At 48.0% G+C, this 23,189-nt stretch overlaps 1 protein-coding gene across 1 annotated transcript; it reads right to left on the bottom strand.

The window, feature by feature from the left end:
• Positions 1-148: 148 nt before the first annotated feature.
• On the bottom strand, positions 149-20,014 carry USHBP1 (USH1 protein network component harmonin binding protein 1). Its single transcript, XM_077331967.1, has 15 exons — positions 19,900-20,014; positions 15,036-15,184; positions 13,445-13,560; positions 12,204-12,328; positions 11,553-11,813; positions 9,596-9,688; positions 8,231-8,373; positions 7,692-7,832; positions 7,226-7,326; positions 6,496-6,622; positions 5,846-6,110; positions 4,753-4,971; positions 2,745-2,866; positions 1,275-1,397; positions 149-946 (listed from the first exon to the last, which is right to left on the bottom strand). Exons 1-15 carry the CDS (start codon positions 19,930-19,932, stop codon positions 757-759), a joined length of 2,208 nt encoding a protein of 735 aa, XP_077188082.1. The 5' UTR covers positions 19,933-20,014; the 3' UTR covers positions 149-756.
• Between the last annotated feature and the right edge of the window lie 3,175 nt (positions 20,015-23,189).

Here is a 23,189-nt window from a genome sequence, read left to right on the forward strand (position 1 = left end):
TTTACAGGCGACGCACCTTGACAGACCTGTTCTCTTCCTCTATGGCAGGGGTGGGCAAACTGTGGCTCTCCAGATGTCCATGGACTACAATTCCCATGAGCCCCTTCCAGCATGCCAGGGGCTCATGGGAATTGTAGTCCATGGACATCTGGAGAGCCACAGTTTGCCCACCCCTGCTCTGTATGGATCGTTCCAGTCGCCTTTAAAGAATGCTAGTTGCTACTTTTGGTGAAATTCCTGCATGTGCTCCTCAGTATTTCCAATAAGCCTGCACTTGCTTGGCTCATGTGCACCCTCTAGTGGGAGTTTGATTTGCTTGCTGGTATTAGGTCCAAAATGCAGGCAATCTACCCCTGAATATTCCTAAAGGGCTTAACAGATGAGAGAAGGGCTGAGGTCCTTCTACTCTGCTAGTGGGTGTCTAGCTGATCACCACTGGAGACAGGATGCTAGGCTACAGTTGTGCTTATTCTATGGCAATCCAAGAAATTCAGAGGACAGATCTACTGATCAGGCCAAATCAAGCCTCCACATTCCAAGGCAGTGTACCTCTGAATCACAATTGCTGGGGATGAGCCCCTGGGAAAACCAGCTCTCTTCCTGGCCCGCTTGTGAGCTTCCCACAGGCAGCCAAATTTGGGGGTCTAGACCTTGGCCTGATCCAGCAGAAGTCAATGAGGTTATTCCACACTGAGGTCAGCATCTGTTGCGAGGCATGCTCTGGAGTTGCAATCCTGCCTCGCAGGGCTGGGCATCTCATGCACAGGCACTGAGCCTCCCTGGGGGGGGGCGGCCTTCCGCTTGGCTCTCCAACTTCTGTAGTGTGTGCATCAGCGACTCCAAGTGCGCTGCCTGCCGACGACTCATCAAGCCAATCTGGGTCTCCAGCTGGTGCATCTGGGCTCCCTGTTTCCTCCGAGCATTCCGATAAGCATGGACCATCGCACTGCCAAGAGAAAGGATGGGCTGGATTAGGACGGAAACCAAGCAGGAGGCAGGACCCAGGGCTTCTTGCAGCAGCCTGGAAAACATCGATGAGCCATGGAAATCTCTGCCTGCAAGCAGGTGTGGGGGGGGGAGATGATGGGCCCACATGTGGAAGCGGGTCCACCAGTACTGGTTTAAGGTTTCATGGGATCTGTAGCACCAGAGCTTCTGCGCCCAGCTTGTAGACCTTTGAGGGACATCCGGAGACAAACAGGATGCAAATGGCCCCCCGGTCTGATCCAGAAAGGGCTCTTCTGATGTTCTTGGATGAGACTCCCCAGCACTACCTATGTGCTTTGAAGAAATCCCTGGTGAGCTCCGTCAGCTGCATCTCCTGAACCCGGCAGTCTCCCAGTTCTTCCTCCAGCTCTCTGAGAAGCGACTGGATCTGACTCTTCAATTCCCTGTTCCTGCCATTGACACAGAAGGAAAAAGAAATGGGATTGTGGTTCTTGCATTTACAGCCTTGAGGCTGTAATGTCTAAACTTCACCCTGGACGGCTTCCCACTACGGTTGCCAACCTCCAGACTGGGGAATCACAACTGGTCTCCAGACTCATCAACTGTTTGTTGGTTTCTTGTTTATTCCACCTTTCCTGGGGAAGAGCCTCTGCTTGGCAGGCAAAAGGTCACATAATCCCTGGCAACACCAGTTGTAACAGGACTGGGAATGGCCCAAGGCCACCCCAGCTGGCTCCATGAGGAAGAATAGGAAATCCAACCCAGTTTGCCAGATTAGAAGCCACCGGTTCTAACCACGGCACCAAGCTGGCTCTCACAACCCCCTCTGCCAGTTTCTTTTAATTGGTGTTGCTGGAGATTATTGCAAACTTTTTGACAGGACAACAACAAGAGTTGGATTTTATATGCCGCTTTTCTCTGCTCAAAGGAGTCTCAAAGTGGCTTACAATCGCCTTCCCTTTCCTCTCCCCACAGCAGACACCCTGTGAAGGAGGTGAGGCTGAGAGAGCCCTGATATTACTGAAGAAGAAGAGTTGGATTTTATATGCTGCTTTTCTCTACCTGAAGGAGACTCAAAGCAGCTTACAATCATCTTCCCTTTCCTCTCCCCACAACAGACACCCTGTGAGGGAGGGGTGGGGCTGAGAGAGCCCTGATATTCCTGCTCAGTGAGAACAGCTTTATCAGTGCTGTGGCCAGCCCAAGGTCACCCAGCTGGCTGCATGTGGGGGAGTGCAGAATCAAACTGGCTTGCCAGATTAGAAGTCCCCACTCCTAAGCACTCAACAAAGTTGAGCCACAACTCATGCTCCACCACTCCTAGCAGAAGGCACAGCTCTGGATTTTGACTCATGAGCCTGTGAGATCGTCTTATGCCTAGTCAGGCTATAGGAGTGTTCTCTCCACTGGGTAGCAGTGGATCTCCAGGCTCTCAGTCAGAGAAAAGTCTTTCCTGAAACCTGAAGTCCTTCGAGACAGTAGGGACTGAACACACAACCTTTTGCATCCAAATCGCTGAGCGATAGTCTCTCTTGTTGGACCCAGAACATTGCTGGGAATGTTTGCTCCATTCGTCTGGAACTACTAGTGACTGACCCGGGGACCTTTAGTGTGCCAAGTGGGTACTCTATCTACTGAGGAATAGCTCCTCCCCAAACCCTTCTGACTGGCTGCTTATGATACATGGTTTCAAAGAATGTGACTGGATGCAGTCTGGAAGCAGGTGGATGAATCTGGCTGGGGAGCTGGCTGTTGGAGAGGCGCCAGCTTCAGGTCAGGGAAGGGATTGCACTTACCGAGCCAGAGTCTGGCAGAGCTCCATGGTCTGTGCCCCCGGCTCTGCGGCAGGCTGCCTTCTGCCCGCGTCTGGAACTGAACAGAAATGGGTCCCTTTGGAGGTACGCATGGGAATGTAGTCCTAAGCATAATGAAAGAGGGAAGATACAAAACAGAGGCTCACTCTCCGAGAAATGGCAGGGAAGGCCTTATTACCAAGGATGAGTATAAACAAATAACCAGTATTTGTAGGGATGTTAGAAAAGCTAAAGCTCAATTTGCGCGTAGGCTAGCAAGAAGTGCTAAACATAGCAAAAAAAAAAAGGCTCCTTTAGCTATATTTCAAGTAATAAAAGGACTAGGGATATGGTAGGACTACTGCTAGGACAAGGAAGTAAAATTATAACAGATGATGAAGAGGGGGCTGAACTGCTTAACTCCTATTTCTCCTCAGTTTTCTCTTGTGAGGGAAATAGTGCTCAATGTGGAAAGAACATAACACAACAGGGGAGATGGGAATGGTGCCCTAGGATCACTGTTGGGGAAGTTCACAAACACCTAGGCAGAGTCTGCACTTACTTTGTTTATTCCATTGTCAATCCTGTTGAATTCAGATCACTTTGAACTCGGATCTCCCCCCCCCCCATTGAAACAGGAAAGTCTTCTGCACGTGGTTAGAGGGGCTCAGAAGGTGGGGGGGGAGCCAAGCCTCTTTCTTTCTTTTCTTGAAGGGGGCGGGGAGAGGAGTCAGGCAGGGAGCCTCTTTCTTTTCTTGGAGGGGAGGGGGAGAGGATCGAAAAAGGCAGAGGAGGGAGGAAAAATCCAGGACTGACAGAAGTTGAGAGAAATTAGGGGCTTCTCCTTTAAGTCAAGCGTGTCACATGACCAGGTGTAGCCTATCAGAGGTTCTCTACCATGGAGCTTTCTTTTCCAAGCTGATATCCAGGATTAAAAGCAGTCTGAGATATCACACAATAAAGGTAGGGTCACTCCGGATCAATCCTTCTTGCCGCAGAAGGAAAATTAACATCGCCTAAAATCCAAACAGAAATCGCATTCTGTGTAGAGGGCAGGGACTGAATCAATCTGGGGTTGGAATAAAAGCTCCGTGCAGTTTACACCCTAGTTTCTTTAAATGTAACATAGTCTTCTGGGCCAGATGAATTGCACCCGAGAGTACTAAAAGAACGTGCAGATGTCATCTCTGAACCTCTGTCTATTATTTTTGACACTTCTTGGAGAACAGGTGAGGTGCCAGATGACTGGAAGTGGGCAAATGTTGTCCCCATCTTCAAGAAAGGGAAAAAAGAAGACCCGGGTAACTATCGACCTCTGTCAGCTTGACATCTGTAGCTGGCAAAATTTTGGAACAAATCATCAGTCAGTCCTTGAGCAGCTGGAACTGAGAGCTGTGGTTTCTAAGACTCCGCATGGGTTTTGCAAGAACAAATCATGTCAGACCAACCTTATCTCTTTTTTCGAGAAAGTGACTACCTTGCTGGACACAGTTTATCTGGATTTCAGTTTGATAAGGTTCCACATGATATTCTTATTGACAAGTTGGTAAAATGCGGTATGGATCCTAATTCTCTCAGGTGGATCAATAACTGGTTGACAGACTGTACCCAAAGGGTATTTGTTAATGGTTCAGCATCCTCTTGGAGAAGAGTGGCAAGTGGAGTTCCCCAGGGATCTGTCCTGGTGCCTGTGTTGTTCAACATAGGGTAATAAGTGATCAAATCATTCTAAATAACTGAGCCCGGCATGAGGTAGAGAATGTAATGGAAGCCACAAAGTACTCCTTTGTGGTTTCCACTGCAATGTCATAGGCTTCATAAATGTCCTATAAGATGTTCTTGATGCCTCGTCATGAGGCTTCCTCCAAATCCGCTCTAGCCATCTCAACTCCTGCTTCTTCTCTTCTTCGAGAAACAATGACTATTTTGAAAATGCAAACATTTAATTCCATTTGCTTCGTAGCGCTGGTCCCTTTCTCATATCCCTGAAAAAAAACAGCAGTTTCCTTACCCTTAGGTCTTCATCACTGGAGCTGCTGCTGCTGCTGCTGCTGCTGCTGCCAGAAGGTCCGGATTGCTGCCCCTCGCTCTTCTTGCAGTCCCCTTGCAGAATCCGAATGATTAACAAGCAAGCAGCCTCATGGGCCTTCAGGGTATATGTCCGGAGTTCCAGGCCTTGCTTCTCTTTCCCCATTAAGTGCTGTTGGATATTTAAGTCAGCCAGAGCTTCCTGAGATGCCAATGTCAACAAAAACAGATATTAATTAATAAGCTAATGAATGCATCACACAAACAGTGCAAATTGGTGGATGACTAAAACCAGTTTTGAAAGAAGATGCAGGGGGAAAGATTCCCCTAGGGCCGATCTCTGTGCATTACAATGTCCCCGTCCCTTTGGGCCCCATCAGTGGTGGCATTCTGGCAGTTCTATGCTCAGAATTTAATCTGCAGCCCAAATTGGGTCTCTGCTTACTAGGAAATTTAGTTCCAAGCACAGAATTCATTGATAGGGTTGTGAGTGTCCTGCATAGTGCAGGGGGTGGGACTAGATAACCCAGGAGGTTCCTTCCAATTCTATTATTCTATGATTCTATGAAATATGTAAATAGGACCAGGGTGATACGAGGACTTTGCAATGTATGACTCAATCCCCTTGTGAAACCTGGATTTAGGAGAAGTGGAGTGGAGCATTCTGGACTGAACGGGACCAAATGGGGGGCTCTATTCCTCCCTCTTGTTGGGCAAAGCAGCAGACATGCTGTCCGAAGCTCTGTCCATGAGGCTGGGAGTTCAATCCCAGCAGCTAGCTCAACGTTGACTCAGCCTTCCATCCTTCCGAGGTCGGTAAAATGAGTACCCAGCTTGCTTGCTGGGGGGTAAACGGTAATGACTGGGGAAGGCACTGGCAAACCACCCCGTACTGAGTCTGCCAAGAAAACGCTAGATGGCATCACCCCAAGGATCAGACATGATCCTGTGCTTGCACAGGGGATACCTTTACCTTTAATCCTCCCTAACTCAAAAGGAAACAGGCTATCTTTGGGATTTCCTGCTCCTCAGTGATTTGGGGAGCCACACCCCACCCACATGTGGTTCTCGCTTACCCTGCTCGTCTGCAGTTCTTGCACCAGATGTGACTTCTCCATCTTGGGACTGGCAACCTCCATGGGAGGAACATCACACAAAGCTCTCTGCACCTCTGCCACCTTGGCTCCGATCGCTGTGTTAATTCTGGCGGCCACAGAGTCAGCCCTGGGGGGTGCCCGTGAGGCGGGGAGCTTCAGAGAGGCCTGCTCGGCCCTCAGGCGCCTGATGTATTCTTGCAAAACCTCCTTTCTGTCCACCTTCAAAGCACTTGGCGCTTGGGAGCTGCAACGAGAACCAACTCTTGTTGTGGTCTTTCGATAACAGACAAATCTCACCGGGGAAAACTTGCAAGAAGTTGATTGCCTTCCTCAATCAGATTCCCCTGTTGTCATGCCTGTATTGGATATTGGGGCATTGCGCTTGTGTGTTCCACCAAGGTTTGAGAAATGTTTTCAGCAAAGTGAAGCTGTCAGTTGTTTCCAAAGTTCTGACTATCCCTGGGAGGGGACCCCTATGGGTACTCAATGCAGCCCAAATCGCAGAACCAGTTGTCATCTGCCAGGCCCCACAAATCTTGAATTGGCTCTCCTGCTACAGGCCCAGCAAATCCTTAAACCAGGCCTGCCCAACTCAGTTCCTCATCTAAGGACAATCCACCCTTGAGTACCTCTGCTTGAAGTCAGCGCACCCGGATCTCTCCTCATTGCTTGCATCGCCTCTTCTCCACGATCTTACAGCTTCATTTATCACCGCCATTTTCATCTCATGACAGACCCAGCCGAGGTCACCTGGAGCTGGAGGAAGGGGACCACAAGAGGTCAGTCACTGTGGCAGTGCAGAAGGGAAAGAACTGCTGTTGTCTCTGTGCAGGACCGGTAGAGGAGGGGGGCAGGGTATCTGCACATTGCCTGGGAGATGGTCTTTTTCATGGATTTTAGCACCCAAGGGAACGACGGGGCTTTATACCCTATGCTCCGTTGATCAGGAGGAAGTTCTAGCACCTCTGCATTTATACATTGAGACTGCACAGTATAGCCCAGCCTTTTTCAACCCTTTGACTGTGGAGGAACCCCAGAAATATTTTTAAGATTATGAGAAACCATGCAAGTGGTGACATGCCCCTTCAGAGAAGTGGGCATGGAAGTAAAATGTGGGAGCCAACCGATCAACTGATCAATCAATCATTGACCATTTTGATTGTGGGGAAAGAGACTAGGCCTATAGGGGAAATGGGCTAGGCCTATAGAGACTAGGCCTATAGACAACAGGGAAAAGGGACTCCAGTGATGTCTAGTGATATATCCGAACTTTTGGGAAAGGCCATGTAACCCTGGGGAAGGCCTGATAGGATAAAACCCTCAAGGCCTGCATGGTTCTCTTCCAACTCACTGGCTGACCTGTCACAGGGACATCTCCATCCTTGGCCGATTTCTTCCCGGGCGGCTCCTGTGCTTCGGTCAGTGACCAGAGGACCTCGTAGGCCTCTGCGCACCGTTCGCTGACGGGTCCCAGAAGAGAGGAAGAAGACAAGAGAGAGGGAAGAGTTAAACATACCCGCTCTGCTGACTCTTCCCAAAAGTGCGGCAGAGGGATTTTTATTCATTTCATTTGTACCCCCACCAGTGTTTTCTTCTCTTCCATTTTATCCTCACCTGTGAGGTGGGGGTCAGGCTGAGAATGGGTTATTGGCTCAAGGTTCCCCAGTGAGCTTCCATAGCAGAAGTGCAGTTTGAATGTGGGTTCCCCAGATACTAGTCCTTAACACCCTAACCCTCACCGTTACGGGATATAACTGGGTGGAGAGTGATAGGGTGAGAGCTGTCGCTGAGCCCAGGAGCAGGTTAACCCCAACTTAACCCTCACCTGTACTGGGCAGCCAAGTGGAGGGCTGTGGTATTGGACTCTTGGCGGTTCAGCAGCATGCTGAGGTGTTCCGAGTCGCTCTTGCACTCCTGCAGCACGGCCGAAAGAAGCTGGTTGAGGCATTTCAGCTTTTCGACAAACCTGAGGACGGGAGGGCAGACCCATATTGTGTATTCCTTTACAATTGGAGACACCCCTGAAAAAACACAAAGGAAGACTTCTCCCGTTTTGGCTTTAAAAGATTATCAGTAGCGGGGAGGTTTCTGCTTGTGGACATGCAAAGGGAAGTTGCCGAACACTAATCCAGAATTTATTAATCCCCTCTAGAATACAGTCCAGTCTGATAGTTCTGACAGGGATTGAATTTGGGACTTTTTGCATGCAGTGGTTCAGCCGTGGAGCTACACTACTAACTGTGATCCTCTTGCCTCCCATTCTGAAACCTTCCCTCTATTTCAGAAATGAAACGAGTTTGCAGTGAAGCAAGAAGAGAATGTGAATTGTGAGAGGTGACTACGAGATTATTCGAATACCCTTACCCATGGAGCTGCTGGACTTGGGCGTCCATTTCTTTTGTGTGGGTCTCCATAGGCCCCTGATGGGAGAAGAGCGAGAACATGGGGTGGGTGCTGGAGGAGCGCTGGAAGCAGTGGAGCAAGTTCTGGGCCACAGCTACTGGATCCTGCAGAGAAATTTGACAATTCCTAGGTGAAGTATCAGTCTGGGGGCCATTCCATGTCCTTTAGGGATTATTTTGCAAGATGTAGGAATATCTTTTCATTTGATTCAGAATGACTTTTAGCCAGAAACCAGAGATCTAAGGCTAAAACTAAATGCTACATCTTTCACAGATTGGAACAAGGGTGCTCTTCCTGTCTTGCTAACACAGAGAAGAATAGGGCATTCTACCTTGCCTTTTCTAGAACTAGTGCAGGCAGAAAGGTGCAAACAGCTCCCCTCCAGAGTTGTTCGCCTAACACGAATAGGCCCAAAACCATGCTAAACAGGAAAACCTTTTATGAGTTTTTATTAAGCTGCAGCAAAACAAAAGAACCAATGCAAGGGGAACAAGTCCACAAACTCCTGTGCAAAGAATTGTGCAAAGAAAAACAATAGAATTACATAATGTTAAATACCTTCTCCTCAGAGGCTGGGAGGGTGATCAGGCCAATGACCTGGATTCTTTACCCCTTATTCCATTTTCTGGGGCCACCCTACAGCCATACTGGAGTAACCCCTCTGGGGCTCTGAAGTAACCCTGGGGTTACTAGTGACCCTGACTCAGAATGACTGAGCTTACTGCTGAAAACAAGCTGCAGAGTGCAGAGGAAAAGACAATAGCATTTTGCAGCACAGGCAAAGAACACAAGGTGGGGCTATTGGCCAGCTCAGTTGCTTTCTATCAGGATGGCAGGATTTAGTGAATATCATGACTTTGTATCTGTCTGTATTGATGAGACAGTGTTGTTAACAGTAGTTGATAAAAGCCTGGAGATTTCATTCATTCATTCATTCATTCATTCATTCATTCATTCATTCGATGTTTATACCGCCCTTCAAGCACGGTTTAAATATAATGTTGCGGGTTAATTTTAAGGCCAATTAGTGTTCTGGCCAGAATTAGAGTATCATCTTCTATCTTCTATATCAGGGGTAGTCAAACTGCAGCCCTCCAGATGTCCATGGACTACAGTTCCCAGGAGCCCCTGCCAGCGAATTCAGCAAATACTGGCAGGGGCTCCTGGGAATTGTAGTCCATGGACATCTGGAGGGCCGCAGTTTGACTATCCCTGTTCTATATACATGAATAAGGGGACTGAGCGGTTGTTTAACATGGCTGGATGGTCATGGATCTTTTCTAGAGCAGTAGTTAAGTCGCTGACCTATAAATACCCAGCACTCACCTGCAACCCCCACAGCCCTCCTTCTTGATCAAGGCTGGCCAATCTATCCACACGGTTCTCGAACCTGCCGACAGCATCCTGCAGTTCTTTGACCTGCAATGAGAGATGAACACCCCTTGTGACATTGCCACTCCGAGTCCCTGCGCCATTGAGGTGATTCGGGAGATGCCAAAGAAGATCCTGTGTTGTTCGAAGCAAAATTAGCTGATGGAACCTGCCACTGGCTTAGCTGGCTCTGAGAGTGTACCTGACATGTTAGCGGAAGAGGAGAGGTATCTTTGTCTCATATGCCAAGTTGATGAATTCATTCATGAAAATGTGTACACCTCATCGAACAAGACTGTAGCAGAGTTGAAAAACAGACAGTATGGCCTGGTACGGTACATAACTTGCTAAAACAATACCTCTCAGCTTCTGTTCTGAGACCCCAAGACAGACAGTATGGGCAAGAAGTTAAAGTTTCTTTTCACTCCTGGACTGCAATCATAAAACATAATAAAGATGATAAAAGGATACACCCAGATGACTCATAGCCTACCTGATTGGTCCTCCAGGGCAAGTAGTACCCCGAGGGCCCATCAGGTAGGCTGTGCATTGTCCCTAACTGCCTTCTCCTTCTACTTGGCCATCCGGGTCATCACTCGACCCAGAGAACCCCACCCCTGACTGCCTCCAATATCCCAGGGAGGCCAATGCAGCTGAGATCCTGGGGTTGGGGGTGGAAGACCAGGAGATGGCCACCTGCCAGCACAAGGCGGCCCACAGCAGCTTGGACAGGCCACTGTGAGGCCCACATGACTTCAGAGGGGCCAGAAAGGCCCCACAACCAACCAAATGCCCCCCCCCACCTACCTCTGGCCCAAACACCCCTGCCCTCCCCAGCAGCCTGTACGGGCCTTGGTACCACCTGTTGGGGGGGGGGGATGCTCTGAAAATGCTGCACAGTTTCCCAACCAGGGTGGTGCCAGCATTCACAGGCCTCTTCCAGCACTGAGGCAGCCATTGGAGGCCCCGCAAATACTGTGCCCCACCCCAACTGGAGTGGCGCTAGTGTGTGGAATTTTCTGAGCCTCTGACAGCTGGCCCAGTATACGGTGGACCACAAAGAGGCTTGTGAACACAAGGGGCAATCTTGGGCAGGCGCTAGTGAGGGAAGGGGTTTGGGTCTACATACAGACACAATCCAGTTTTAGCAAAGATACCATTCCCTTGTTTTTCTTGCTCTGCAATGGGAATTTTATCCCTCCCCACTAGACACTCAACAAAGAGACTGATTTGGGGGAATTCAACTGCTTTTGGGGAAATCAATGCTTTGGTCCCACAAACCATATAAATCTAAATAAATAAATAAATAAATAAAACACTCACTAGCCAGTGTGTGTCTAGTGGAGAGGGATAAAACTCCCATTGCAGGTGTGATGTGAAGTACTTGTGCCATTCCCCAATAAACACAATTTGTTTGTCATATATAAATGAAGGCTAAGACCCTGGAAAGGAGTCCCCAATCCTTTGAGCGCCTTTGGAATTCTGGCCCACCATGATAGGGACAGCTACAAAATGGCTCCCAGAAAATGGCTGCTGCAATAAGCGAGGCCAGCCACAGAATGGCTGCCATAGCTTGTCTTCTGCTACACACTTGTGTAGACATTTGGGCTCTGGTGGCCAAAGCAATGGTTTTTAAAACTATACATGGCCAATCAAATTATTGATGGCCATTCAGAAGTCTTGCTGGATAAAATCCACAGTGGGCCCAGCCCACTTTCCAAAAAGCACTTTGCAGACACCAGAAAAAGAGTCCGCAGGCACTGTGGTGCCCACGGGCGCTATGTTGGGGACCCTTGCCTGAGAGAGTCGCTGCCTGTCAGAGGCAGTCGGACCTGTGGTTGGACTCGGCCTAAGGCAGCTTCAGATGTTCAAATACCAAGAACTACTACTGTTGGGGTTTCTCTGCGGTCACCTTTCTCTGAAGCTTATCCCGCTCCTCCTGGTATGCACAGAGGGTGGTCTCTGACCGGCGGAGGGCCTCGTCCTTCCCTTCCAGAGCTACCCTCAGGGCTGCGTTCCTCTGCTCATACAGGGCCATTTCTCTCTTGTACTTGCTTATCTCTTCCGGTGGAAGTCCAGTCACCGATGCCTCTTCTTGACTGTGCAGCTGGGGCAGCAGTTCTTTGTTGTCTCCTTGGAACGTCTGTAGACCTTGTCCCAGGCTCTGGCAAACCTACGCAGACATTGGATGAGCTGCACACTGCAAAGCTTCGCCCTGAGAAGGCTTCCCGGGGGAGGGGGGCCTAGCGCCCATTTTATTTCATAATAAAATGGGCTTTAATTCTGGTTTTAATATCTTCCACAAAACCCTGGCTGAGAAAGCCTGTGTTATGAGAAAGCAAGACTTGCTGGCAAAAGGAAAACTGAAGGCAATAGAAAAAGAGTAAGACCCAGCAGGAGATGGGCTGGCTCAACTAAGGCAGGACCTGAGCAAAGCTGTCAGCAATGGGACATTTGGGAGCTTCTTAATTCATAAGGTCACCATAAGTCAGATGGAACCTGACCACACTACACACACATACCCAAGAAGAGACTGCAGCAAAAGGGATCTAAGAGAGCCCACCTCAGCCACCTGGGGGCATCCCTCCAACTCGACTTCTGTGCTTGGGATACGGCTCCGGCAGGATAAAACAGCATTCTCGAGAGATGTCATGGCTTTGTGAACATCAAGGAAAAGGTCAGCATGGCCTGTAATGGGGGTGGAGGGGAGGGATTTGTAAATCTTAGAGATAATGAGGGAGGGGGCTTCAGCCTAGCAGAAAACTGACATGGAGAGGTTCCACCAGACCTGCCATCATGCTAAGAAAGAAAGAAATTCATGGAGAAAGTGGAGGACTTGTTCACACGTTACGAAGTCTTCATGTCTCCCATATGGCTCATGGGGCCTATGAATACCAGGTTCGTTCCCAGGTACGAGCAGGCATGATCCAGATCAGGCATCAATTTGATTCTAAATGTTGGAGATGTGGTGATACTGTTTTTTTCCCCATGTATGATGGAAAGTTTTTAAAGTTGTTAAAAAACTGTATAAAAGTTCATGATCAATTAGTGACTGCCTAGAAAGGCAAATTTCCTCTGGATTAAAAAAAAACTACATTATTAAGTGTTTCCCCTACAGATTTACTGTAACGAGAAGGAAGACTTTCCTTCCACGCATCCACAGCTTCTAGACTTCAAATTTCTTCAGGCTGGAAAAGGCAAGAACTTCCACCCATGAATGCATGGATGGAAAAAATTAGAGACCTCGCTGATATGGCTGAACTGATTAACTTGGTCAATCGGAGACCACTAGAAGAATTTCAAACTTCCTGGGAGGGATACATGAATGCTCTGTAACTTCCTTTCTTTCTATGCAACCTTTTCTAATGCTTAAAAATAAATATATATATATTTTAAAAACCAGGGATAAGGCGTGAGGGTATAAGGATCTTGAGCCTCCTCTCTTCTACCACCATTACCTTGACCTGAAGTGGCCCCAGGGAGTAGCTATTTGTCCCATCAGCAAATGGCAGTACCCCAGGGATGTTCCAGACAGAAACCAGAAGCAGCCTAGTAGCACATCCAGCACATGCTACAGGCCAGCGGGGAACTGGCAACCCTAGGTCAAACTTGAGGGCCCTTGGGTCTCTGCCAGTTCTATGTTGCATTCATCCAGCCTTTTCTCTGCCATTGGTCAGCTTTTAACCCCTGACCAGAGCCCTTCCTGGGAGGGTAGGGCTCTTTTTGCACATGCAGAAGAACCAGTATTATCAGCGTCACATCACTGCCATGTACATAACTGCAAGTTCAGCAAGCCCTTCTTACCTTCCTCTCTGGAGACAGGGGGCGGCAGGGCCAGGGCCAAGTTCGGGGAACGCCAAGGGCATCGAGGGAGGCTTGCCGTATAGTCCGAGCCCAGGTCAGAAAAGTCCTCATCCTCTCTGCGAGCAAGGAGAGTTATTTGAGCCGAGCAGCTCCTGATCTCTGGGATTTCCCACGCCCCAGATCTCAGCCTCTGTTCTGGGCCGAGGGACAGGTGACTTCAACCTCATGCAACCCATAAGAATCACCATGGCCTGTTACTGCAGTTCAGACTCCCAACTCAATTGTACAAGTTTGGAGAGCGTGCGCTACCCACTTCTTTCAGCGAGAAAATCCCGTGTCAACGAAACAATGAGAAGCATGATGAAATTTACTGGTCATTCCCGGCCCCAGGGAAGTGCACTTAGCCTCGACCAGGGCCAGGGCCTTTTCAGTCCTGGCCCCTACCTGGAGGAATAAGCTCCCGGAAGAGCTAAGGGCCCTGCGGGATCTTTCAGGGTTCCGCAGGGCCTGCAAGACGGGAGCTCTTCTGCCAGGTTTATGGTTGAGGCCAGCACACCAGGACGATCTGGACCCCCCTCATGGACTATTCTATGGGCAGTTGAGATCGTTTTCCATGCCACCCCCAGAGTTGGTTGTTAGGGGGATATTTTAGTTGTGTTATGTCATTGTATATGTCTTGGATGTTGGTTTTTTGTCAGGATATTGTTGTATTTTTAAGGGTATTTTATTGGGATTTTTATTGAATGTAACCCACCATGAGCTTTCCGGGAGTAGTGGGCTAAAAATATAATAATAATAATAATAATAATAATAATAATAATAATAATAATAATAATAATAATAATAATAATAATAATAATAATAATAACATAAGAGCACTTTCCAAGCTGAAGCCATGAGAAGTTCAATGAAGGCTGGGAGCTATCATGAACAGACACCCCATGAGGTAGGTGGCATTGAGAGAGATATGAGAGAACTGTGACTACTCAAGGTTACCCAGCTGGCCTCATGTGGAGGAGGAGTGGGGAATCATAAAATCAGAGTTGGAAGGTACCTCCAGGGTCATCTAGCCCAGCCCCCTGCAGGCAATATACAACTACTTACCCACCCATAGTGGCCCCAATTCCATGTCCAAATGATGCCCCCCCCCAAAAAAAACTAGTTCTTCAAATAGAGGCCACCACTCTTAACCACAACACCAAGCTGGCTCTCATGAAGAGAGTCTGTGGGAAGCTGGTGTATTGCTTAACAACCTTGTGTGGCTGATGTATATCTTGCTTCAGTGGTAGATATTGCAACCAGCTTACAGCTCCTTCTCTGCTGGTGGATTTTCTATTTTCTAGCATCCTCCCCCCCCCGGGTGAATCTGCATATGGTTCTAGCCTTTGGTCTGTCGTTGGCAGGCAGCTTAACCGCCCAGAGCTGCAAAGAAATGGGCGGTATAGAAATCTAAATAAATAAAGTGTACAGTAACTTTCAGGTAGCGTAGAAATCTCTTAATTGCATTCCAGTCTTTATTGGTTGGAAACACACTTTTCCTGCACAGTAGTCCTACTTCATTACATAGGTCAGGTCTACTGGGTATACTTACCTGGCCTTCTGATGCTGCAGGTGTTCGATTTTGCCGTGGAGGCTGGCGATGGTGAGCAGCAGTTCTGTGATGTCCTGCTCGTAGCGCAGGATCTCTTCCTCGTCTGAGGTCTTTTCCATGAATGTCTCACCTGCAGGCTCTTGATTACCCTGTTGACCGTAAAGGGAGTAGAGAATCACAGAGTACCTTTGGGGTGGGTTGATGGAGGTATACCTGAGTGGTCCAGGCATGGTGGGTGCACAAACACAGTCAGTGCATGAATTGTCGAAGGCTGCACAACCTGGAAAACCCACAACAACCAGCTGACTGCAGCGATGAAAGATTTCAACAATTCATCGACACCTCTGTGGGGAGGAAATGTTCTCATAGACCCAGAGATTGGAAACTAGGCATGTGCAAAAAAATGTTTGGGAGGCAAGACAAGCAGTCACAGGGGAATCGAGAGTTAGGCCATCTGTGTAATTAGTTGTAATTAGAGCCAGCTTGGTATAGGGATTAAGAGTGGCAGTCTCTAATCTGGAGAGCAGGGTTCGATTCCTCACTCCTTCACGTGAAGCCAGCCACGTAACCTTGTGCCAGTCAAAGTCCTGGTAGAGCTGTTCTTGCAGAGCAGTTCTGTCAGAGCTCTCTCAGCCCCACCTACCTGACAGGGCACCTGTTGAGGGGAGAGGAAGAGAAGACGACTGGAAGCCACTTTGAGACTCCTTTGCTTAGCAAAAAGCAGGGAATCAAAAACAACTCTTATTATTATCATTATTTACAAGTACAGGAAAAGCTGAGGCAACCCAGCAGTCCAGAAAGGCAATGAGTCCTCAGTGCCACATCAGTCCCTGATGGGAGAACCATAACTCAGAGACACCGTCACCTTTGGCCAACTAACTGGTAAGGTGGCCAGCACCGTGTTGGGACATATCTGGATATCTAGGAGTGGAGAGGGTGGGGTGAAATGCCCTGGAGTCCACCCTGCAAAGCAAGCATTTTCTCCCGAGGAACAGATCTCTGAAGACTGGAGATGAGTTGTAATTCTGGGGGATCCCCAGGTCTCACCTGGAGGCTGGCAACCTTTTTTTTAAAGCCAGAAGAACCCGGTGGCCTCCATCTTCCTCTCTGCTAATGCCATTTCTAGCCACAACAGGGACTTCAGGCAGCCTTTCTCAATTTTTTTTTTACTATTAAGAAACTCCTGAAATATCCATCATGCTTCCAGAAACACCAGGAGTGGCGCGATCATGCAGAATATGGTTGGGAAGCAGAGCTGTGCCCACACCCATGTGGGGCCCCTCCCCACCCCCTCCAGGCCTATCATTGGCCATTTGGGGAAGGGGTATACCTGACTTCAACATATATGGTCATGTTACCTGATAAATGTTTAACAATTTTTTTAAAAAGTAATTACATCTAAATAATAATAATAATTTTCACTATTAAATCCTACCCGTGTTCCCTTGCCGTGGGGCAACGGAGGGCCTGAGTCGAGCCATGCCTGGGATGGCCCTGGCCCAGTGTCGACATTGAGTGGTACTGGGAATTTGCTCTGCCACTGGACAAACACTAAGGCAAGGCAAATTCCCAGTGCAGAAACAGTCTTAAGGACTTAACAACCTCATCTCAACCACTTAAGGACTTAACAACCATCTGGGATCACATCTAGATATGATCCCAGAGGGTCGTACTATGACGATTCTTTGCAGTGATTCGGCAGGTGTCTGAGGGTGCCCAATTGACTCTTTTTTGCTCCTCCTTTGCAAGTATTACCTTCCAGGGGAGCCCTTGGGGATGGGGCTGCTCTCAAGTCAGTGTTATCTCTGCACAGAGAGAATTGACGGATGCAAACCAAGCCCTTGGAAAACAGGAAGGCTTTTGTCTTGCCCTGTCTCCTTTGCTCACTCAAAGCCTTTCCTTTGTTCCCAAAATAACCGAGAAGGAGCAGGGCAGCTCAATTGCTCTTCACAGATAGCACAAGTTGGGCAGGTGGTGGGTGGGGGTGTCTGTGCCAGGCTAATCCGGAGTTCTTTGGTGTGCCTTCGGTGCTACCAGCTCTTGGCTAGGGAGATTGGGTTTAGTGGAGCCAATTCTTCAAGAGATCTGAAGAAGGGTGCATGCACAGGGAAGCGGATACCTTTAAGAAAACACTGTTTGTCTTTAAAGGTGCTCCTGGACTCAGACTTTGTCCTGTTGCTTCAGGCCAACACAATAACCCACCTGAAAACCATTTGGTTAATGTCTGTTTGGAAGGAAAATGCTGAGCTAGATTAACTTCATGGTACCCAGTAGGGCTCTTCTTAAGAAAACATGTCCCCTTGTTATCCAGAGTGGAGTTTCCTGCATTGGAGGGTGGCAAAAGTGAGTGAAGTGGAGAGGCCTTAAGGCAGGGGTGGAGAGCAGCCTCAATTCTTTGACGCTCGGCCTTCCTTATGGTCCAACTTTCACAGCCATACATTGCAAATGGGAAGACCATAGCCTTGACTAGACGCACTTTTGTTGGCAGGGTGATGTCTCTGCTTTTTAGGATGCTGTCTAGATTTGCCATAGCTTTCCTCCCCAGGAGCAAGCGTCTTTTAATTTCTTTGCTGCAGTCCCCATCTGCAGTGATCTTGGAGCCCAGGAAAATAAAATAATCACCATATGGCGAGAAATTTCAGCGTCGGCACTACTCAGTGTGGTTTCTCGTTTGGGAAATTTCTGGAGATTTGAGGATGGAGCCTGTGTGAATGGGGGTTCGGGCAGTGGGCTACAATGCCATAAAGTCCACCCTTCAAAGCAGCCATTTCATCCAGGGAGGACTGATCTCCGTCATCTGGAGATAAAGTGTAATCTTAGGATATTGCCAGGTCCCACCTGGAGGCTGGCAACCCTATGTGTGAGAAAGAGGCACCTTTTAAGGTTACTCCCCTCCTGGGCCCACTAATGGGCTGGCAAACAGAACTGGCTCTCTTATTGTTATATGCTAATTGGCTGCTATTCACAGGTTTCACCAATTGCTTTAATCTAGGGTTTCCTAGAATGGACAGTACACATCCCCCTGCCACCCTGGGTGCTGGAAGGATCCAGAGTGATGGGGAGGAATTTGGGGGCAGTCAGGGCTGTCTTAACACATGGGCATGCTGGGTCATTGCCCGGGGGCCCCACGAGCAAAGGGCCCCATACTAATCTAGATATGTATTGATATTTTGTGATATGTGAATGGACAAGCTGTTAATATGAGATGTGAACATTTTGGAGGTACTGATAAATATAAATTTGATTTTCATCAATAATTTACATTTTTATTCTTGTGAGCAGTTGAGTAGGTTGGGCCCCAGTCTACTACTTTGCCCGGGGGGCTCTAATGATGTTAAGACAGCCTTGGGGGCAGTGAGGGATTTGAAGGCAGTAGGGGGCCTGTAGTCCGACGCTTCCTGCCTCGACTGCGTTTTCCTAGCGCAAGATGTGCCAAGGTGGCTTGCCACTGCCTGTCTCTGGGTAGTAGCAACCCTTGACTTCTTTGGTGGTCTCCCATCCCAGTGCTGACCCTGCTTAGCTTCCTGAAGACAATGGCAGCTTCAGATGGTGGCTTGGAGGGGACCGTATTCCTGCTGAGCTCCTTCCCCTCCTCAGACTCCGTCCTTCCCAGGTTCCAGGAATTTCTTCACCCAGGGCTGGCAACCCTTCCCCCAAAGTCTCCATCTTTGGGAGGCTGGAAAAGCCTTCTCCTGCTTGCTCCTGGCCATGGGGTTTTCCATTGCTTGCCTCTCTTTCCCCATCTGTCTTTCTCCCACATGAGGACACGTGGCTTTTACAACTGGCTTTCACAAATAATTTATATATTATTTCCCAGATTAAACTATGATCATTGCACAACAACCAAAGAAGAAGCATAGACAATATAGTATGTTTTGAATTTGCAGTAGACAGAATACCAGGAAAGACATGTGTTTGTATTGGGGGGGGGGGCACTCTGGTTTGGGTCCTGGCAGCCAAGGGGATGGCAGCCCAAAAAAGTCTGGGAATTCCCATTTTAGCTATATTTATTGTTCAGTTCCTTCTGCACCTTGACCCTAACTAGCCTTTCCTGGCAACAACCTCCAGTCTCTACCTATATGTAATAGCTGGTGAATCTGAGAGAGAATATCCTGAGAGAACTTTGACAGAACTGCTCTCAAATACACAAATATGTGTAAAAGGGAGAAAAGCCCTAAAACAGAGGGGGGGGGGTAATTCAAACAGAATGTGGATTCGGGGCGGAGTCATCCTAAATAGTTCACCACCTGTCCCCTCCTCCTATAGGTAAGGCTGGCATGAGATGAGGATCAGACATAGTCACTGTTTATGGACATTAAATTAAGTGTGGATTCCTGATCCTTGGTGTTTTCCCCCATCTGGGCCAAATGTTAATATTTTAATTAGTCCAAATCTGTGTAGAGTCATCTCTCAGGCAAGGTTCAACGTCATGCCTTCAGCAGTTTTGGAAGGCGGATTCCAGGAGATACCTGCTGAAGAGAGATTATGCTCGTGTGGTGCTGGTGATAGAGACTTTGGTTCATATGATGCTTTATAGCACCTTTAATGAATTTCAATGGAAATTTTATATCTTATTCAATAAGACTCTATAGTCTTTTTGTTGGCATGAAGCCTGAGAGAACGGAGAAGACAGCGAGATTTCTACAGAGCGTTCAGTTTATTCGCCAGAGCAATTATGATACTAACTGAAAATTCCTCTAATGTATGTTTGTTGCTAACTTGTCAACCGGGTCTTCTTTGTATCATGCCAATAAAGGTGCTAAGACGGAAGCAAGTGTGGAGGTGAAGAGAAATGATCAAGGAGACACCACAAAATCAGCAGCACCAAGAAGCCCCTCTCCCAATACTCCATCCCCATGCTTACCTTATCCATTCCTGCTTCTTGGACCTCCCCCATCAGTGGCTAAAATGTGGCCACCCGTCTGAGCGACGCCACCAAAGTGACCCAAGGCTGGCAGAGCAATGTTGGCTGAGATCCGTACCGCCCGTCCTTTCCTGTTTCCCCTAGCTGCACACATTTCCTGTCCTCAGCTGGAAAAGAAAGGACTGCATAGTGAGCATTGTTTGTATGGCTGTTTTCTTGCTTGCTTGCAGGCTGCCCTTGACCATACTTGGGAAGTTCTGGATTTATAAATCCAAGCAAGAAAGAGAGCAAAGGAAAAGACTGGGAAGAAATGAACCAGTAAAATTGATCAATTTACAGTTTCCAAAGTCTTTATGGCCCCCATGGATCCACTGCATGGGCCCCCTCAGTCAGACTTCCACTGGGAACACCATGCTCCGAATTTAGTTGGAGCCTCATTCATGTTAGGGCCACAGTGTATGGCCTGAAGGCGCTTCACAACCTTCCCTGCACACCACTTTCCCAAATAGAAATGGCCCCAGGGAGCCCCGATTTGCTCCTTGACGGAACTGATGGACACTGGTGGGCAACATGTATATTGATGAGCCATGCGCATGCTAAGGAAAAGAAAGTCCCCTGCGCATTCCCGCCTGCTTGCGCAGCTCTTTAAGACTTGGGTTGCCAACCTCCGGGTGGCTGAAGCAATGGAAAAACCGCCTGAGATGAAAAGAACAAGGCATACTTGAAAGTCTTGAACAAATCCTTCAAAAAGATAAATAATATTTTCCACCCTGAAATTATTTCATAAATCTGTTGGTCTCATAAGAACTGATAAATTCCAACAAAGATGGAAACACAATCACAGAGAGTCAGTCTAATGGCCTACGGCATAATCGATTTTGACCAGAAGCTCCTATGAAGAAATTAATCTTCGGAAGCAGTGTCAAGTCCTCAGGAAGGTTGGATCAAAGTCAAAATCGACTGCACTGGGCATTCCATTGATTTTCCATGACTGACTTTCCATTTTTGTTGGAATGTATCAGTTCTTATCAAACCAATAAAGGTGGGGGGAAGGTAAAGGTATCCCCTGTGCAAGCACCGAGTCATGCCTGACCCTTGGGGTGACGCCCTCTAGCGTTTTCTTGGCAGACTCAATACAGGGTGGTTTGCCATACCCTTCCCCAGTCGTTACCTTTTACCCCCCAGCAAGCAGGGTACTCATTTTACTGACCTCGGAAGAATAGAAGGCTGAGTCAACCTTGAGCCGGATGCTGGGATCAAACTCCCAGCCTGGTGGTCAGAGCTTCAGACAGCATGTCTGCTGCCTTACCACCCTGCGCCACAAGAGGATCTTATCAAACCAATAGATTTATGGAATAATATTTAGGTGGGAAAGTATTGTTTACCTTTTTTGAACTATCTATTCAGTACTATCAATTCTATAGTAAATCTTGTTCTTTTTGCCTCAAACTTGCTTCAATCTGTACTGTTGGGCCAATTTTTTTTTTGTCATAACCTTCAGGTGATAGCTGAAGCTCTCTTCGGATTACATCTGATCGCCAGGTGATAGAGAACAGTTCACCTGGAGAAAATGGCTCTTTTAGAAGGTGGACTTGACGGCATTATGTCCCTCCCTAACTCTCACCCTCCTCAAGGTCAACCCCTCAAATATCCAGGTATTTCCTAAATTGCGTCTCAGTCAGAAGAAAGTCCCATTTTATTCAAAGTGAATTCCTCCGAGGGAAGTGTCCTTAGGACTGCAGCTTGCTTCTCGGATCAGGGTTGTTTTTAGTAGGTTCATTACTGAATCTGTAATACCTGGTAAAAGTTCTGGCCCCCACACTTTGCAAATAAATTTCATGGATGACAGAAAGGTACAGAATGGTTAGGGCAGCCGATACCATTGGGGGACTGAAGCCTGTTCTCTAGCAGGAAACTTTGGGGGTTTCTAGCTTAGACAAAAGGATTGTGGGGCAGGCTAGATTTATAATATTATGTACGGGATAAGTGGAGAAATGAAACAAATACTGGGCTAGAAGCCACAGACAGCCAATACAGTCTGAAAAAACTTTGGGGCTTTACGCACCGGGATCTTTGTTGCAAATTGGTCACTGAATGAAAAATCGCCATTTAAAGTAGTGGAATTCATCGTTATGCATACCTGCCTTTGTAGTGGAATCCAGTTGCATTTTGTAGCGTTTCCCACAGGCTTCCGGTCTTGGCAGAAATCGCTAGAAAGGAAGCGCTATTGCCAAGCTCGTCCCGCCCCTGGCCGTCAAGCAGCCAATGGGCAGCCGTTAGCATGCTCCCAAACAGCCCCTTTCCCTTTAAGAAAGGTTTAAAAAAAAAAAAAACAGACACATAGCAACGAATGTGGGTAGATTCGTTGCAACGGAGAGACCCATCCAGCTACCTGGTGTGTTTGAGCTGTCGTTTGATCGTTGCCACGCTTCCTCTGAGTGAAACCCCCCCCCCCTCTCACGGGCCAGATTTTCGGCTGAATGAATGTGTAAAAAATAAAGGGAAAATACTTCAGCAAACGTGCTTTTCTGTGGTTTGTGCTTAGTGACTAAAGGGGAGGGACTGAAGCCAGGGAAGCCTCTAAACAGAAAGAGGCTCGCTGGTGCGTTTATCCCCGCTCGCTCGGAGAAAAAAAAAATGGCGATCGCTTCGCCGGAAGATCAGAGAAGAGAGCCAGGGGGAGGGACTTTGTAGAAACCGCAACAATGTTAACGCACAGGTCTTTTTCGCTAGTGTTGCAGATTGGTTGCAGGACTGTATCGCTTTCCGGAGGGTGAATCCACTTTTGGGGATTTCCCTGAAAGCGCTACAAGGAAGCGCTTTTTGCAGATTGGTTTCAGGTGTGTGGCAGATTTTCGACGACGTTGTGCAAAACAGCAAATCAGTAGCGTTTTCAATTGGCAACCATTGTGCTATTTTGAAGGCGTGCAAAAAGCCCCTTCAACTTCTGCAATAACTTCCAAAAGAGAAACACATGTAGCCGACCCATTTACTTAGGAGCCCAAAGGGAACCATATAGGACCTAGGAATTCCTAATGGGAGGGGCACTCCTGGGGGAGGTGGGAGGGGCCTTGGAGGGTTCTAAGAAGAGAGGATTCCAAGAAGAGCAGTTAGAGAAAGAATGCGAGATAAGAAGTCAGAGGAAGAGGGAGGCAGACACTGGAGAGAGGTCTGAGATGGAGGTTTGGTGGAAGAGAGAGGGTATAGGAGATCCTCCGGGCCAAACAAGGTCATGTATCTTAGAAAGTCAGGGGAACTGTAGCTCCTTTTGTACTCACAGGAAATACAAG

The sequence above is a fragment of the Paroedura picta genome, chromosome 4 (assembly GCF_049243985.1).
Source record: "Paroedura picta isolate Pp20150507F chromosome 4, Ppicta_v3.0, whole genome shotgun sequence".
Classification (NCBI taxonomy): Eukaryota; Metazoa; Chordata; class Lepidosauria; order Squamata; family Gekkonidae; genus Paroedura; species Paroedura picta.